Source organism: Brassica napus, chromosome A9, assembly GCF_020379485.1.
Source record: "Brassica napus cultivar Da-Ae chromosome A9, Da-Ae, whole genome shotgun sequence".
Classification (NCBI taxonomy): Eukaryota; Viridiplantae; Streptophyta; class Magnoliopsida; order Brassicales; family Brassicaceae; genus Brassica; species Brassica napus.
The window spans coordinates 15,302,788-15,321,734 of record NC_063442.1 but is presented as its reverse complement, the minus strand read 5'-3'; the positions used below and the strand labels follow the sequence as shown (position 1 = coordinate 15,321,734).

The 18,947-nt window shown below is 33.5% G+C and overlaps 3 protein-coding genes across 4 annotated transcripts; 1 reads left to right on the top strand and 2 right to left on the bottom strand.

The window, feature by feature from the left end:
* Positions 1-5,792: 5,792 nt before the first annotated feature.
* On the bottom strand, positions 5,793-6,879 carry BNAA09G18690D (uncharacterized protein At4g22758). The gene is made up of 2 exons (XM_013891047.3): positions 6,205-6,879; positions 5,793-6,122 (listed from the first exon to the last, which is right to left on the bottom strand). Exons 1-2 carry the CDS (start codon positions 6,434-6,436, stop codon positions 5,950-5,952), a joined length of 405 nt encoding a protein of 134 aa, XP_013746501.1. The 5' UTR covers positions 6,437-6,879; the 3' UTR covers positions 5,793-5,949.
* A 219-nt stretch (positions 6,880-7,098) lies between these two features.
* On the top strand, positions 7,099-8,753 carry LOC106449263 (protein C2-DOMAIN ABA-RELATED 10). Of its 2 annotated transcripts, XM_013891046.3 has the most exons (3): positions 7,613-7,866; positions 8,064-8,159; positions 8,281-8,753. In XM_013891046.3, the coding sequence occupies exons 1-3, from the start codon at positions 7,753-7,755 to the stop codon at positions 8,611-8,613; spliced, it is 543 nt and encodes a 180-aa protein (XP_013746500.1). In that variant the 5' UTR covers positions 7,613-7,752; the 3' UTR covers positions 8,614-8,753. The 2 variants fall into 2 exon arrangements, with proteins under 2 accessions (XP_048596654.1, XP_013746500.1); XM_048740697.1 differs by lacking the exon at positions 8,064-8,159 and having other exon boundaries at positions 7,099-7,866.
* Positions 8,754-17,039: 8,286 nt separating this feature from the next.
* On the bottom strand, positions 17,040-18,118 carry LOC106449265 (MLP-like protein 328). Its single transcript, XM_013891048.3, has 2 exons — positions 17,847-18,118; positions 17,040-17,622 (listed from the first exon to the last, which is right to left on the bottom strand). Exons 1-2 carry the CDS (start codon positions 18,031-18,033, stop codon positions 17,354-17,356), a joined length of 456 nt encoding a protein of 151 aa, XP_013746502.1. The 5' UTR covers positions 18,034-18,118; the 3' UTR covers positions 17,040-17,353.
* Positions 18,119-18,947: the final 829 nt, after the last annotated feature.

The following is an 18,947-nucleotide window of genomic DNA, read 5'->3' as shown; positions in this document are numbered from 1 at the left end:
TCCATAGTGGCACCCGAACCCGATCCGAAAAATCCGAACTGAAATCCGAACCGAAGTAGCAAAATACCCGAACGGGTATTGAATAAGGAGAGATTGGATACCCGAACCCGAACGGATAATACCAGAACCCGAATGTATATCTGAAGTTAACCGAACATATGTATAATTAACCTTATATTTTTAGTTTACATCTCTCATTTTATATAAAATATTTATATTGATACTACACATACTTTAAGTTCATATGATATACATACAATTACGAAAAAAATGATTTGCTACTCACTTAAAATGCATGTGAAGTTTTTTATTTAAAAAATTAACAAAAAGTTACATCCGAAATTTAAAAAAAAACTAAATTAATGCCTTTTTAGTTTTAAAATGTTATGTCCAAATCTATTAACTATTCAATCTATTAAAAATAAAAAATTAGTTAACTGAAAATTATATTTTAAAATATAAGAAACTTGAGAAATGAAAATTTTAATTTTTTTTTCAAAATCTAAATATCCGAACCAGATCCGAAATAACCGAATCCGAACTAAAAATACCCGAACTCGACCCGAAGTACAGAAATACCCGAACGGGTTCTACACCTTTATACCGAAATACCCTAAAATCCGAAATACCCGACCCGAACCCGAACGGGTATCCAAGGCTAAACTAAATCGATAATTATTATCTCCTAGCTATATATGGGCTTAACGAAATCGACAATAATTTTGGGCTTGTCGACATAAGTGATTGATTAAAATAAATAAAAAAGAAAAATTCAAAAAGATCAGCCAATAGAATTATAACGTTTTTCCGGAGAAGCTTTATATGAATGCCACCTCAGCAGAAATCACTAAAATGACTTCTCTTTTAATGTATAGGGGGATTAGGTTGCTTCAGAATACATTCACGAAATGACATTAATTGCGTTTTTGTACATAATTTGTTACCAAAAACCTATAAATTTTCTCTTGGCAAGTAAAGAGTTTGGCTTTAGGTATACGCACAGTATATATGTCATTAATTCAGTTAGTTATATTCAAAGAGAACCAATCAATTCGAAAACTGTGTTAACCAAATAGAGTCCAACCGAAATCATAAACTTTATCCTTATGTGGTATAATAACAGACCCACTTTAATTTGTTCACACCATACGTTTGATCATGTATATACCTTTGATCTTTATCAAAACTCGTTAGCTTTCATTTGGACTGAAATTTGTACTATCTGACGTTTCAACTCAACATATAGGTATGTGAACCTGATTCACATCATATTTTAGTGTAACTATATGCTGAGCAGTATCAAATTAGTCAAAAAGTGAACTACATTGAATTCAACATAAGATGTGAGTTAATTAAAGTGACTAGTCTACTCTGTCATTGGGAACACATACTTATACTTCAAACGTTTTGAGTTTATTGATATTGTAGAATCCGGAAAACCGGACTAACATAAACGATAAAATAAGAAACGATGTTAAGGAAATATACGAATGTAAAGACGAATACAAGAACGATAAGAAATCGTATTCCAAAGAGACATGGAGTCGAGATATGATCTCTTTCCTTAACTCAAAATATTCGCTCCGTTAGTGAGACAGAACTGTACGAATATAGAGTCCCAGGATAAAACCATGGCAGACGAATCACGCCTCATCCGTGATCCACAACTGCTGCTGCACGTGGGCGAGATTCTCGCGGAGATCGAGGGAAGTTGAGTTCCGAAACTTCTTTCTCAAGACTCTCTCTTATCTCGTTTTAAACTTTCGAGAGGATAAAATGCATGACGTTTTTATTTTCTAGACAAACTACTTGTCGTTTTAAATAAAATTGTATGCTGTTTTTTCCCGAAATAAATGGCAAAACGTTGAGCTTAACTTGGTCCAAAAAAAATAATTCTTATCGGGCCAAATGCCCACCCAAGCCCCAGCTCAAGTCCAAGCCCACGCCGGCAGGACGGCGGCGGCGCGCGCGTGGGGAGCCTTTCTCTCTCACCAAGCCGTTTAAGCTCTCATAGTGAGTTGGTATATTTATATCACTCCAATTCTCTCCTCTTGGCCGATGTGGGACTCTTCCCCTTAGCCATATTTCATTTAATCGACATTCATTTGGGCTCACAACATCTGAGGCCCAATGTCATTTGTATTCACATCTTATCTATTAAAATAGAAGTCATGACTTTTTTCATGTGTGATATTTTAAAATGAACCATCATTTAAAATTCATAACATTGTACTTAATAATAAATACACTTCACATATAAATAGATTCATAACTAATATATATGTATGTATCTTTAAGATTCCACAAATCTAGCATCCAAACAAGCTGAAGCAATTTATTTCAAAAACTTTATAATTTTTAAACGGATAACAAGCAAATTCTAATCCTAGGTTAATAATATACCAAATCTGGTAGAGATATTCCATCACCATCAACTTGCTATCAAAGTTAAATTTCCAATAGTAGTTGATTTTCTTCATTTCAACTATTAAGTTAGATTTTTTTTCATTATAATTAACTAAAAATATCGTGACATTCTCTATATAAGCACCCACCGTCTGATTCATCTCAATGACTCTACGTTCCAGTATGCCCTTTCTATAGCACCCAAAAAACAATGCTGGTCTTTAGACTTATCTAACATATCAATCTGTTGTTTCAAAATCCAAGACCAACATAACATACAAACAATTAAAAACATGATCAATTATAAATTGAATTTAAAAAAAATTAAAAACAACATGATAAATTATAAACTGAATTCACAAAATTTTAAAAACACCCGCACGGTTGTGCGGGTCAAAATCTAGTTATTAATAAAAGCCTAATGGCTATTATTGTATCCAACAGATATATGGAATTGCATTCTCTTGAGTTAGTTGTCGTGATCAGATTACGTAAGAAACATTTTTCATATTGAGGTTATTTAACACATGTCTATAGTCGTTAGTTATTTAACCTATGTAACATGACACCTGCAACATTTTTCATATTGAGTTGATAAGGTTTTGTCAATTAGGACTGAAAGCTTTGTAATATATATTGAACAAACAATTATATAAAGATAATGGTTATGCTTATCTTATTATTGCAATTGTCAAACAAATATGTAAATGGTTGAAGCAACAATTTCGTGATGAAGTTAGAAGAAGGAGATTTTTTTAATATCATTAAGCTCAAATCATGTAAATTAACTGAACTGACTCCCGATAAAACCATAAAACACATATCAATATGAATCACACTCTGTAAGATATACTCCAATATTTTCCAATTCAGGTGACCACACCTAGTGTTCGCGTAGTTGTGTTATATACAATTGTTTTGAAAATTTATCATCCAAAAACATTAGAGATGTATACACTATTATTATTAACAACATAAATCAATCATTGAATAGGTTAAAAATCACTGATATGTGTACACAACCTTCCATTCAGTCAGGAAATCAGTGTACATGTTCAAGTTGTTAGTCAACATTAAATAGCTTTATTGAACATTAGAAATTTAAAGATCACGTCCATACATCACTATTTTTTTTTCTGCAACTTACATCACTATTTTACATATCAGATAAATAAATAAATATAATATACATAAATAAAAAATCATTACAAAATTCAAACCATGATTGTAGATAAATCTTTGCGTTGAGTTTTTAATAGTGTTTTAAATAGAACTAGATTTTGACCCGCGCTTGGAAAGCGCAGGGTTGTTGGATTATATTATGATACAAAATTTTATTATAAAACAGCTATATAATCTATAAATTAGTTTATTTGAGATTTTATATGTACACTTTTACGTAAGTTTCTTTTCGACATGAGAATTATATCCGGATAAAAAAAAACTAAACCGACCCAAAATTATAGGTTAGTTCATGTCCAGAGAAGATAACCTATTATGTTTTTTTTGACCCGCAGGTCTTTGTTTGAGTCCGGGTCCTACCCTAGACCTGATCATAAATATGTGTTTATTAGGTATATTTGGATATTTCGAATATGTTTCCGGTATTATGGATATTGTTTTTAAGTTTTTGGTTTACGATTAGAGTTTTGATTTTAGGTAAATTTTTCAAATTAAAAAAAATTGGGTATTTGGATAAAATTTTGGGTATTTTCCACTTCATCGTGTTAGATTTTGAATAGGATTTTAAATTTTTTTGGTATTTGTTTGGAGTTTCAAATACTTTTCGTGTTTCGGATATTTTTCAGATTTTTTATATATTTCGAATTCTTTTAGGATCTTAAATACTCGAACAGATGTGGACCCATTACGTCCATATCAGGTCCAACAACTTTTTTGATATAAATTTTTAACGTTATTGTACAAAAACATGGTTGATGAAATATTTTTCTGAGTAAAAATATCATAAGAATTAATATTAAGATCTGTTAAAAATATTTAAAATATTGTATGTTTAGAATGATTAATGTATTATCAGAAAAATAATAAATAGTTATTCATAACTCCAACAACTTTTTTATATTAGATCTTTTAAAACTCTTTCTCTTTTAATAGTATTGATTCGTTTTAAGTGAAAAATATATAAAAGTGTAATATCTAAACAAATAATTTTCAAAATCTTGAATAATCAATACTGATATCGTGAAGTCGGGTTAGCTTTAATAGAACCAATGAATTTCTTCATTTTTGTGAAGGTAACATGAATATTCAGAAAAATCATATTTAGATATGAAAATAGTATCAAACTATAGACGGTTGAAAGTTTAGTATATGATATGAGATTTTAGTGAGAAAGTTTATATATGATATGATTACTTTATTATAAACGAAAGAGGAAGTTATAATGTACACATATATATCTTGTAATTTATCTTGCTTTAAATCATAGTATATTATATGATCAAAGTGATAACCTAAAACATTAGTTTCAATGTTTTTAAGATTAAAAATAAAAATGATTAATATAGTAATAGTAATGATTATGATTTAGGAGTGAGATTTAAATAAATAAAAGAATTGACTAAATTATTGTTAGTGAAATATATGGTAACATTGTTAGTATAAATTTATGGTAAGACCAAAAAATTATGAGTTAAATGAAAGGGTCCAAACAACTTTTATAAGTAGATTTTTTTAGACTCTTTCCCTTTTAATAGTATTGATTGATAACTTTTAGTCATATGAAAGAAAGAAATTAAACGACGAATGGGGGAGTTGAAATCTTCTGATTGTATCTAGTCATTAAGCAACTCCTTATTAGACAAAAAAAAACTCCTTCCAGTTTTGCCGAACTTCTTCGTTTTTCTTTCAATTCCCAATAAAAAGAACTTCGTTTTCTTGCAGTTATGGTAAGTTTAGAATTTTCATTTTATGTCAGCCCAATAAGACTTATGGGCCGACACTTAAAAGCCCCTACATTACAATCAACAGATTAATAATGTAAAGTCCATAAATAATCAATCGAACGAGCAAACGATCTCGCTTATGTTGGTAATGGATACTGGTCCATCATCACAAGTGCCTCAAGAGACAGCGAGTTGAGCAGGTGCACGTGAGAGATGATAATGAAGAAGCAGAGGACCTGTAGGGTGAAAATCAACAACTTCCACAAGATTCAATAGATGATTAAGAGAGAGATGAGATTCTCGCATTACCATAGTTTGTGATGATGACCAAAAAAATATTGCAGAGATATATATGTAGCTATGATGCACTCATTACTAGCCTAAGCAGTTAAACATTGGGGACGGTCAAATTTTCTGTTTTCTTGAGAGGCTTTATATTGTTGGTCCCAAACCTGAAACTCTTGAGAAGAGATAAACATGTAACAAGTTAAGAACATATAATACTCTATCAAGTCTCAATCCATTATTTTGTGGCAAAAGAAAGAAAGCACAAGTGTTGTGACGGTTATTCCACTGAAAACAAGAACCAAAAATAAAACTGTAAAATCAAAAAGAAGCTTTAAAAAGCATGATCTAATTAATGAGAAGGATCCATAAGGCCAAGAGACTTGTTGAGCCAAGCCTTCCACCTCCCAGAGATCTTCCTAGTTGTTGTGCCCACGGAGTCTCCAAGGCTTTGAGCATCTGACTTCTTAGACAAAACGAAGTTCCTCGATCCGATTGACCCGATTTTACCACATGGATTGAATGCTGAATAATCAAATGTACATTGATGTTCAAAACACATAGTAAAAAACTCAAATGGGTTTTGGTGAAATATTTTTGATCTCACCTTCAGCTGCACAGTAAGGACAGTAAAGTAGGAAATAGCTGGAATCTGATCCGAGAAGTGGAAGCCTGCCTTCACGGGCGTAGCATTTGAGAGCATACTCAATCACGTGTGAAACAGTTTCATCTTCTTTGACAACAAAACGAATGGGTCCAGCACTTCCTATGAAACTGATGCTAACGAGGAATTTGTTTATCTTAGATTTATGGGCTTTCTTCTGCTTGTTATACACCATCTTTATAATAAAATTTCACAAATACCAAAAAAACAAAGGAATCTAACACTCTGATGGAGTTTTTTTTTATTCTTCAAGGGTCGAGACCGATGCAACAGAAGTACCAAGATGGGGTGGAGACAGGGAATAGAAAGCTCGCCCTTGCGGTTATGCAATGGGAGAGCATAAAATCTCTGGCAATAGGAGTTGTTTCTACCATTCAAAACACTATCCGAGTCATAAAACCTACAGAGAGATAAAAAGAATCGATGATCAGAGAAACGAAATCGAAATAATTTTTTTTTGAATGAGAATGAATCTGAATAATTTCCAATCAATAAAGGGTTTTTAAATTGATATATTAGGGTTTGATGAAGAGAAAAAGATGGGATCGGTTGACCCGATTCTTCATCCGCAAGCAAAGCAAACCCAGTCCATTCCAAGAAAAGATCTAACCCCCTACACTTTTAATTTTAGTAGGTGATTTCCGTGCTAAGGAAATAAATATTTATAAAGTGAATATTTTATAACAATTTATTAATATTTTATTTTTATTTTTAATTTATATTATAATTAATATAGATGATTTATTTTAAATAATATTATGTTATTTTAATTATACGTATGATTTTGTGTATATAATATTTCGTCTGTTTGTTTATTGTTTGAATACTAGATTTTGACATATCCTTTTGTGTTGTTGGTTGATTATTTTGTTATCAATACTTTAAAATTACAATGTTTTGCAAAGTGAGGAAATGTATTTTTCAAGTATTTTTTATTGATTAATTTTGTACTTGTGCAAGATTTTAAATTTATATGTTAGAAAGGATAATTAATTTGTTCATCAATTTTGTATCAATATTATTAAATAGACATTATATACATAATAGTATTTTTATAATATGACAAAAAATAATTTATTATCTTATTATTTTAACATTTTGCCAGCAGTTTCTAATTCAATATTAAAAAATAATCAAATGGTTTGTTCTTCATGAAAAATGAAAAAATAAAGTTTAACCACAGTATTAAATAGTATTCATTATAAACAAGGTTAATTAAACCACACATTCTTTTACAAGTACAGAAAATAAATGCTAAAACTATTTGGGATCAAGAAATTCGATTCAACATTTGACAAATGAAAGTTAATAATATCGTTGAAAAAGTAAAATAGAAAGTCTCTGGTTTAGTTCTTTTAAATTTCCGAGCAATGGTGGGAGAGAACGTGTTGAATAGTTGGGGAGGAGAATATAAGCACTTTCTTTCCTTTTCTATTAATTCTTCCACGTTGTCTCCAAACTTGGTCAAGTTTCTCCAATCTTGTCATTGCCATGGATCAAAAGCCTCTCGGATTGCTAACGATTCACGTCAAAAGAGGTATCAATCTCGCCATTCGCGACCACAGAAGCAGCGATCCTTATGTTGTCATCACCGTCGCCGAACAGGTTCCTTTCCTTCCATCTTGTTTCGAAAACATTAATTCATTTTTGTCACCAAGATTCTCATTATCATTATAAAATTTGAAGACAAAATAATCACTACATATTCTCTGTTACTACCATTTGAATCAACCTCGGTTTATTTCCTGTTATTTTCTCAAATGATATTTTTTCATCACAAAAGTAAAAATGAAATCTTTCAGACATTGAAAACACGTGTGATAAAGAAAAACTGCAATCCAGTATGGAATGAAGAAATGACTGTTGCAATCAAAGATCCCAATGTCCCTATCCGCTTGGTAATACTGGAAAAAAAAACATAACTCTTTGACTTCTTCTTTTTTACATTCTTGATTCAGACACAAGATCATTCTTGTTCATCTGTTGTTTAAAGCATTAGTGTTATTGAATTTTGTTCAGACAGTGTTTGACTGGGACAAGTTCACTGGAGACGACAAAATGGGAGATGCAAACATAGACATTCAACCATACTTAGATGCTCTCAAAATGGGGATGGAGCTTCTTAGGCTTCCTAATGGATGTGCTATCAAGAGGGTTCAGCCATCGAGGCTGAATTGTTTATCAGATGAAAGTAGCATTGTTTGGAACAATGGTAAGATCACGCAAGACATGATCCTGAGGCTTAACAATGTCGAGTGCGGGGAGATTGAGATCATGCTTGAATGGCATGAAGGTGCTGGTTGCAGAGGTGTCACTTCCTCTTCCAAAGGAGGAGTCTCTTCCTCTACCTAAGAAATGTTTGTTTGTTTGTTGTTGTTGTATACCGGATGAAAGATATGTTGTTGTTGTTGTTTGGATATGTATAAGAGACATAAATCATGTTTTTTTGATGACCTTTTCATTCAATAAGAAAATTTGGAGGATTGAGTCTTTTTGTATGTGTTTATTTGGAAGTTTTTTGTAAGTTTTCTAGATTCTGTTTTGGTATCTTTTAGGTTTGTTTTTAGACTAATTTATTATCCTATTACAAATTAGGGAAATTACATCTAATTACCTAAAAAAATATAATTGAGTAAATGATTATAGCATCTTAGGTGATGTAATATGTTATATATTATATAAAAACTGGCAAAATATCCTTTCCCCAAAAATGTTGTTTCTACCCGCATCAGAGAATGAGTAAGAAAAAAGTCACTGAGAAGAATAAAGACTATAGGTCTCAAGAACACGAACACAGCAACTCGAACTTGAATGTAAGATCACATAAATAAGAACCGTTCTTATTAACTCTTGAGGAAACTATCTCAAAACCTCAAACTCACAAACTCCTTAAATTATGCTACACACCAGCATCTCCTTATATAACTCTTTATTTATCCTAACCTCATTAGGATTAACACAACTAGATATTTCCTATTCTTTTATAGATAAACACAACATAAATAGGAAACTTGTAACTCAAGCTTATCCAACATTCTCCCTCTTAAGCTTGAAACCACTTTGTGTTAACTCTTGCACTCCAATGAAATCTCTCATTTCTTTAAACTTGATTCTTCCTAATGTCTTGGTTAGTATGTCAGCCTTTTGCTCAGTTCCGAGTACATGCTCAACTTCTATCAACTCCCTCTCAATACATTCACGTATGAAGTGATACCTTGAGTATATGTGCTTGCTTCTTCCATGAAAGATTGGGTTCTTTGTCAAAGCTATTGCAGATTGATTGTCGATCCTAATGGTGACCTTCTCTCTCGAACATCCGGTGACTTCACTCAGTACGTCACGCAACCAGATTGCTTGTCTAGCAGCCTCTGTTCCTGCCATGAACTCCGCCTCACAACTAGACAACACAACAGTGTCTTGCTTTTGTGAACACCACGTAATAGGGCTCTTTCCTAGATAAAAGATGTGTCCGGTCGTGCTCCTGCCATCATCTGGATCCATATTATAGCTACTATCGCTATAACCCATCAGTCGAGATATCTTGCTTGTCGATCTTTCGAAAGACAGTCCAAGGTTTGCGCTCCCTTGTAGATATCTCAGACATTGCTTCAGCGCCACTCCATGTGATTCTCTCGGACTGTGCATATACCGGCTAAGTACGCCTACTGTGAAGGATAGATCAGGTCTCGTATGCAATAAGTATCTCAAACAGCCAATATTTCGTCTATAGTTTGTAGCATCAATCTCTGTTTCTTCTTCTGCTTTCGACAAGTTCAGTCCAAGTTCCATAGGATTTTGGACCGGATTACACTTAGATAGTCCTGCGTCTTCAAGTATCTTCATCGCATAACGCCTCTGATTCAGAGTAATCCCATGCTCATGCTGACAAACCTCCATGCCAATATAATAAGTGAGTTTTCCTAAATCACTCATGTCAAACTTACTCGCCATATTCCTTTTGAACTCATCAATAAGTTTCTTGTCTGTTCCGGTAACAAAGAGATCGTCTAAGTATACTGCTACCACAAGAAGCTCTCCTTTAACCACTTTCCGATAGACTGATGGCTCCTTTGAGCACTTAACAAACTCGAGTCCCATAAGTATCTGATTGAGCTTGTTATTCCACGCCCTCGGTGCTTGTTTCAAGCCGTATAACGCCTTGTTGAGTTTGTAAACCTTACTCTCACTTCCCTTGACCTTGAACCCCTCTGGTTGTGATACAAACATGACTTCTTTGAGTTCTCCGTGTAAGAATGCGGTCTTAACGTCTAGATGATGAACCTCCCATCCATTGGTTGCAGCTAAGTTGATCAATAACCGTATGGTCTCAAGACGTGCAACTGGTGCAAAAACTTCATCAAAGTCAATCCCATGTTGTTGTACATACCCTTTAGCTACCAATCGTGCTTTGAACTTGTTGATGGTCCCATCTGAATTTCTCTTTAGCTTGAATACCCATTTGAGATCAATCGGTTTTGCTCCATAAGGAAGGTCTACTAGATCCCACGTTTTGTTCCTCACAATGGAGTCGATCTCTTCTTCACATGCCCTCGTCCATTCTTTTGAATTCTTTGCTTCACCAAAATTTCTAGGCTCGTTGTTAAGATAGAGCAATACCTCTTCACCTAGTTCTTCAGCCAGTAAGATGTAATCTTCGAGGTATTTAGGCTGCGCTGTTTGTCTTTCTGATCTTCTTAATGGCTGAGGTTGACTCTCATCTTCGCTAATGCTCTGTTCTGGAACAGAGCTGATATCTTCATCCTCATGTATATCTTCTTTCCTTGCGTTTATGTTGCTTGCACTGGAAGTCATTCCTTCTTCTCCTTCTACACCGTGATTTCCAAATTCACCAAGCGTGACTGCAAAGCTTTGATCATTATGTGTCTCTGTACCGTCTCTGCTCCAGTTCCAGCATCTTGTTTCATCAAAGACGATGTCTCGACTAACAGTCACTTTACGTGTTGATGGATCATAGAGACGATATGCCTTTGACCCTGGTTCTGTGCCTAGATGAACCAGCACTCTCGACCTATCTTCAAGCTTTGTTAGATGTGGTCCGACTATCTTTGCATACGCCAAACATCCAAACACTCGAACGTGACTTATATTTGGCTTTCTTCCCCGCAACATCTCATATGGCGTCTTTGACTCCAAAGATCTTGTGGCTAGTCGATTGATAAGGTATGTCGCATGCCTAATAGCCTCTCCCCAAATATAGTTTGGCATAGACATATGCTTCATCATGCTCCTCATCATGCCCATTAGAGTATTGTTTCGTCGCTCAACAACGCCGTTCTGCTGCGGTGTATAAGGCGCAGTGAGGTGTCGTTTTATTCCAGCTCCTTCGCAATAGCCATTGAACTCGTGGCTCACAAACTATCCCCATTTATCTGTTCTGAGTGTTTGTATTCTTTCTTTTGTCTCTTTCTCTATCAGGCTTCTTAACCTTTTAAATTTGTTGAATGCTTCTCCTTTTTCCCTCAATAGCATTGTCCACATGTACCTTGTATAATCATCAATAACTACAAAGATGTACCTTTTCTGGCCATGTGTGCTCCGTGTTATGGGACCACAGAGATCGGCGTGAAGTAGTTCCAGTACCTTCGTAGCTCGGTACGTAGTTGTTTTAGGGAATGATTGCCTTGCTTGCTTCCCAAGCATACAAGACCCACATATATTTGACTTGATATGTGTCTTCGGCATTCCAATAGCTAGTTCTTTCCTCATCATGTTGCGAATAGTCTCGTGATTAGCATGTCCTAAACGTGCGTGCCATCGACTTGCTTCTCCTTCTGCAGTTAAGAACAGACAAGGCGTGCTCTCTATTCCCATACGAACTTTATACAATCTGTTCTTGGATCTTGTAGCTCTGACAAGCAACTTCCCATCCTGATCATGCATCGTCAGTACTTCTCCTTTCATTCTTATATCACACCCAGCCTCTGTAGCCTGGCCTAGGCTAATAATATTACTCTTTAAGTCTGGTATCCAGTAAACATCAGTCATCTTCCTCGAGTTTCCATTCATGTCAGTGAATGATATCGTGCCCTTTCCTTTTATACCGATTCGGGAATCATCTCCAAAACGCACCTTTCCGGAGATTGTTTTATCAATGGTTGAGAAATATCTTTTATCTCCCGTCATGTGGTTTGAAGCCCCGTTATCGAGATACCATACGTTCTCTTCTCCACTATTAGTCTCGTACTTATCTGGCAACACGTTCTTCTCATTCAGGAACACAATTTCATGCATCATGAGCTCATCGGACTCTTGCGTATCAACATTGTCCGTCTCCTGGGCCTCTTGCAGTTTAAGTTTTAGTTCCGGACATTGAGCTACAAAGTGACCTACTTTATCACACCGGAAGCAAGTGATTCGCGACGCGTCTCTCTCGTAGCTAAAACGACCACGACCTCTCCCTCTGTAGTATGAACGTCCTCCACGTCCTCTTCCTCTGTATGAGTTGTAGTCACGATTTCCTTGCTCCGAGTTGTAGTAGCTTGGTTGCTCTCCTTGCGGTTTACCAAGATTATTTGCTTCTGTAGTTGCATACATTAGCTTTCCCTTGTCGTCCTCATCTTGATCATCTTCACAGATACGCTCTTCATATGCCTTTAGACGTCCAATAATATCCTCAAAACTTGTTGCAGAAAGATCGAGTACTTACTCAAGAGATGCAACAATGTGTATGTATTTTTTCCGAGGAAGACTCATCAAAAACTTCTTAACAAGTTTCGTTTCTTCAATGGTTACTCCTAGGGCTGCTGATCTTGCTGATAATTCAAATAATTTTCCTCCAAAATCATCAATGCTCTTCGTTTCCTTCATCTTCAAACGATCGAACTCGGTCATTAAGGTTTGGAGTCTTGCTTCTTTGACTCGCTCTGCTCCTACATGCCGAGTTTTGATAGCATCCCACACTTGCTTTGCTGCCCCAAGCTCTCCGACCTGCAGTATAAGACTCTCTGGAATTGATTGGAATAAAAGGGCTAACGCCATATTATTCTTCTCGTTATTCTCTGCTTCTGTCTCCACGGCCTCCCAGACCTTATGAACTCGAAGGAGAATCTTCATCCTCATTGTCCATACAGTGTAATTTGTTGTATTGAGCATATGACACTTTATGGTTGACGATCCTCCTCCATCCTTGACTCTTTCGGTTGTCGCAACTATATCACCCATTGTTTTGTGTGGCTCTGATACCAAATAAAGACTATAGGTCTCAAGAACACGAACACAGCAACTCGAACTTGAATGTAAGATCACACAAATAAGAACCATTCTTATTAACTCTTGAGGAAACTATCTCAAAACCTCAAACTCACAAACTCCTTAAGTTATGCTACACACCAGCATCTCCTTATATAACTCTTTATTTATCCTAACCTCATTAGGATTAACACAACTAGATATTTCCTATTCTCTTATAGATAAACACAACATAAATAGGAAACTTGTAACTCAAGCTTATCCAACAAAGAAGCACAAGAGGCAGCTCTGACAACGTACAACACTCAAGTTATGAAGCCTCCGACCAACCACTGGAAAACAAATCGAAATCCAGTCATACCAGCAGGTATATGAAAAAGAGAAGATCCAAGGAAACGTACAGCTGGATCATAATCCGCTGAACTATGGTACTGGCCAAGGATGTTAATGTTTGAGAGGAACAAAGCCGAGAACAGTGAGACGACAATTGGTGAACGCCCCTGATGCACCGGCTGATGATTCAGTGAGTAGTAGTAGTGGTCAAGAATCGTTGTGGCAGCCTAAGCCCTCCACCAACGTCAGTCTCTCAGATTTTGATGAGGTCGCGCGCTGGTTGCGTAGATGCTCTCACATGAAGTTGATCGGATCGGATGTTCGTCAGTTATTATTAATGAGGCATCAATTGTGATTAGAGATAGAAGTGTGTCGAATTTATAGTGTGGTTGTTAAAGTTTCCTTGAAGGATGATGAAGTACGAATACGAAGGTTACGACGCCTTAAATGAAATAAGTGGTTCACGCTTTAGATAAATGACTTAGTTTCTATGATGACATTTCAGATGACAAAGCAGCTGAGCCGTGCTCACCCTTACTGGAAAAAGGCAGCTGTCTTGGGCCCCCATTTTTCATTTAAAATTTAGGACCCCATTTTTACTAAATATACATTGAGCTAAGTTTTTATGGAATGCACAATAACAAGTTTTATGAAATATTAGGGTTGATTGGTAAAAGCTGTAGCTTTACTTTTTTTGCTGTAGGATTATTGCTGTAGATTTTTTGCTGTAGCTGTAGATTTTATTGCTGTAGTTTTTTTTAAAGTATAATTGGTATAACTTAGCTATAGATTATATTATATGTACATGTATAATTTTTTATTAATAAATACATCATAAGATTTATATAATTTCTAATTCTAATTAATTAATAAAATGATAATTTAAAATTTTCTATAAAATAGACTAATTTAAAATTTTAATAAAAATAAATTTGACATAATACACAAATACATAACCATAAGAATAACAATAAGATATTAATTGTCAAATCAAATTTAAAAGCAGAAAAGAAAAGAAAAACAGATGAATGATACGAAGAACTAAGGTTTTAATGTTTACAAATTAATATTGGAATAAAGCTAATGTAAATATACTTTCAAAGCCCATAAAATTAGGCTGTAGATATATTGCTCTCTAGAGCTGTTGTACAGCCGTAAACTTAAAGCAGTGTTGTAGAAACAAAAAAGTTAACAAATTCTGAATGCTGTCAAATCGGTGCTGTAGTTATAATAATGCTGTGTGCAGCTTCTACAACATTAACCAATCACCACCATTTTTAGAAGTGATTACGTTCATGTATTTCTTTCACATAAGTATATGTTTCTTTATAACTTTTACAAAAATAATTTTTTAGATTTCAGTTATCGATTGTGTTGTATGCACTCTTATGATTTTCTACATTTTGTTCTTAACTCATTAATTTAAAATTAGTTCATATTTTCATAAAATAGTTATATGATTTATACGAGTTACAGTAGGATTAATAAATTTACAAAATATACTTAAAATTATGGAAGTTCGATATAAAAAAATATGAAATATGATAATTAGTACTTATAAGGGTTTTTAGTAATTAAATCCCTCAACTAAAGATGAATCGTAAAAAAAACCCTCAACTAAAAATCCTGTGAAATAAACCCTCAACTTTAGTTCCGTTAACATATGGTACCCTCCGTCTAAAAAACCGTGACAGAGGGTGACATATGTTAACGATTTATAAGTTGAGGGTTTATTTCACTGGATTTTTAGTTGAGGGTTTTTCTTACTATTCATCTTTAGTTGAGGGGTTTTATCACTAAAAGTCATTAAATGTTATTAAATTATTTATTATCATTTATACATTGTTTTAAGATTTATAAGCCGTTAAAACTAATTTATAAATTTTAATACATTAATATATTTGTATATTAATTTATACATCTTAAATTAATAATTTTTAACACTACTTACAACTTATTATAACTTTGAAATATTAAATTATTTGATATTTGGCAATAGTGATATAAACAAATTTGTGTGTTTATATCGTCATTGTCAAATATGAAATAATTTATAGTTTCTAAGTTATATTAAGTCTTAAGTAGTGTCGAGATAATTCATCCATGAAGTTAATCTTTCTATTTAGAATATGACGCACTTTTTCCTATTTTCATGATTTCTGTCATCCGGCTCATACTTCTCTCCCCCTCCAAAATAATGCATGATTATTTTTATTCTCATTGATTTCTGAATAACTACATTATATTTTTATTTTCTTGATCAATAATATATTTGAAACATAAAGTAATACAATAAATCAAGAACAATATAGGAAAATAGGAAAGTATGAGCCTGATGACGAAAATCATGAAAATAAGAAAAAGTACGTCATACTCCAAATAAAAAGATTGACTTCATGGATGAATTATCCTCAACACTACTTAAGACTTAATATAACTTAGAAATTTTCAATTATTTGATATTTGAAAATGACGATATACACAATTTTTTTTATATCACTATTGCCAAATATCAAATAATTTAATATTTTGAAGTTATAATAAGTTGTAAATCGTGTTGAAAATTATTAATTTAAGATGTATAAATTAATTTTTTAATATATTAATGTATTAAAAATATATATTAGTTTTAAAGGCTTACAAATCAATCTAAAATAATGTATAAATGGATAATAAATAACTTAAAAACCTTTTAATGACCTTTAGTGATAAAACCCCTCAACTATTTTCGAATCGTAAAAAAAACCCTCAACTAAGTTTTCAACATTATAAACCCTCAACTTATAAACCGTTAACATATGTCACCCTCTGTCACGGTTTTTTAGACGGAGGGTAACATATATTAACGGAACTAAAGTTGAAGGTTTATTTCACAGGATTTTTAGTTGAGGGTTTTTTTTACGATTCATCTTTAGTTGAGGGGTTTAATTACTAAAAACCCTACTTATAATAGTATTTTTAAACACCAAATCAGAAAGTAATTATAGAACATGTAATTTTTTTAAACGCTAATATTTTAACCTTTTTATAAGTATTTTTTATTTTAAGTTCTTGCCGTAGTCCCTTCAAATGGTAGGCAAGGCACTGGCATATGCAAAAAATTATTTGGGAAAATAATTTAATTTTGAGGATAAAAGTAGAACATGCATTAGGAACAACCATAAAAGCAAATTAGTCATATTCATAGACGAGAACGTCTTTTCCAATTGTGCCAACATCCATCCAAATTGGCTAGATAATAATAATATATACTATTTTCATTTATTTATATAGATTTTTGTAACATATATATCACACAAACTATACACTATAGCATTTTCTACAAGGAGACATGTGTAGATGGACATACACATGACATAACATGAAACCTTGCAGTTAATTACTCACCATAACTAAAAACATGAAAGCATATTACAAAACCAAGCAGTAATAGTAATTAACCAAACCATACAAGGGCTCCATTATTATATTGATTTCAACAAACGAAAGACACCCACACAACACACAGAGGAAGCCGGTGATGATGTTTTGAAAGATAAAGAGGTTTTATTTAAGCTTTGAGGACGTGGTTGTCCATATCAGCAACCATGCTCGTGACCAACTTCATGTAGTTAATGGGCTCAGGTGAGTCATCGGTTCGCTTCTCCCAGACCATAGTGATCTTGCAAACGATATCATCAGGCGATTTTTGAATGAACTGAATGGTGGTGTCATACAGCTTAAGAGTCTCCATCACGTGGCCTTCAAGACCTCTGACCGTGACCGCATTATTCTCATCGTCTATCTCTCTCCTCTCCTTAAACACTTCCGGTTTCCCATCTTCATAAACATTTATTTACATAATCATCATTCATTAAGTTAGCACTATATGATTCTACTCTTTTTCTTGGACAATTCTACTATAAATAAAATTTAATTGCCGGGTTCACAAAAGAGTGAATCAGTTTAGAGAGAGCTCATGAATTTATAAATATACGGTAAAGCCGCTTGATTATGTATATTACTGACTGAAAATTTGGTGCAACTATTTTGTGTATTGTTACCGCATGTGTAGTTCCAAATCTTGATGGATCCATGAGAGTCCCAATCGCCTTCGAGGACTGTGACACCTTGGATGTGATGGCCTATGGCGTCTGGAAAGCGGTGGTTCTCACTCTTCCACCTTTTGTAGTGTTTCTCTGCTGATCCTTTCAACGGAACCTCTGTTACATATGTTCCTGACGTCGCCATCTCTCTGTCTGTCTCTTCTAATTTGTGTTGTGACTTGTGAGTAAACTGTGTGTTTTTTGTTGCTTGATGAATATTTTCTCTTGGGGTCGCCTTCGTTTATATAGACTATGACTGGTAAGTTAATTTGCAGAATAAAAATAAAAGGAGAAAATGTATATGGATCCGCATAATATAAAATTCTTTTTAGTACTTAACGAGTGAAAATTAACGATGGAAAATAAAAAATGTGTCTAACTACCACAAAAACATATAAGAATAATTGTTTAATCCGAATAAAATAAAACATGTGTCGAAGCAACAACACAAACTTTTATTCCATTTTACTCCGAATTGGCTACCAATAAGAGCCACAGAGATTTTTACGATTAAAAGGAATAGTTTTTTTTTTGAATTTTTCATCAAACAATGTTTTCTTTATCATGATCTCTCATCTTGCATTACTATGGCGTCTTGCATTACTAATCATCCCCATTGCATAATATATTTTGCATAGTCTCTAGTCTATACATTACAAATGAAAAAGTTAGAAGAAGAGAAGCAAGTGTTTTCTTCTGAAAACTTCAGCAAAAAAGAAGTGTAAGATATTCTACATGCACCTGTTACTTTTTAATCGGCTTAGTTTATTTTATGATTTAAAATTTAAAATTTAATTATTAAATAAATTACATTAAAATTAATAATATTATATATCTCATATATACTTACCCATAGCCTATAGAGATGCTTTTACAATGATAAGCTTTAGGTATGGCAACATGCATTTATAATATAAAACTAGATTTTGATCCGCGTTTTTAAAGCGCATAATATTTTGTGATGCAAAATTTCATTAACAATGTTACTATTGTTTTGTTAATTTGTAAGAATTGTGTCTATTCAAAACATATTGCATTCAAATCAGCGGTTTTAAACTT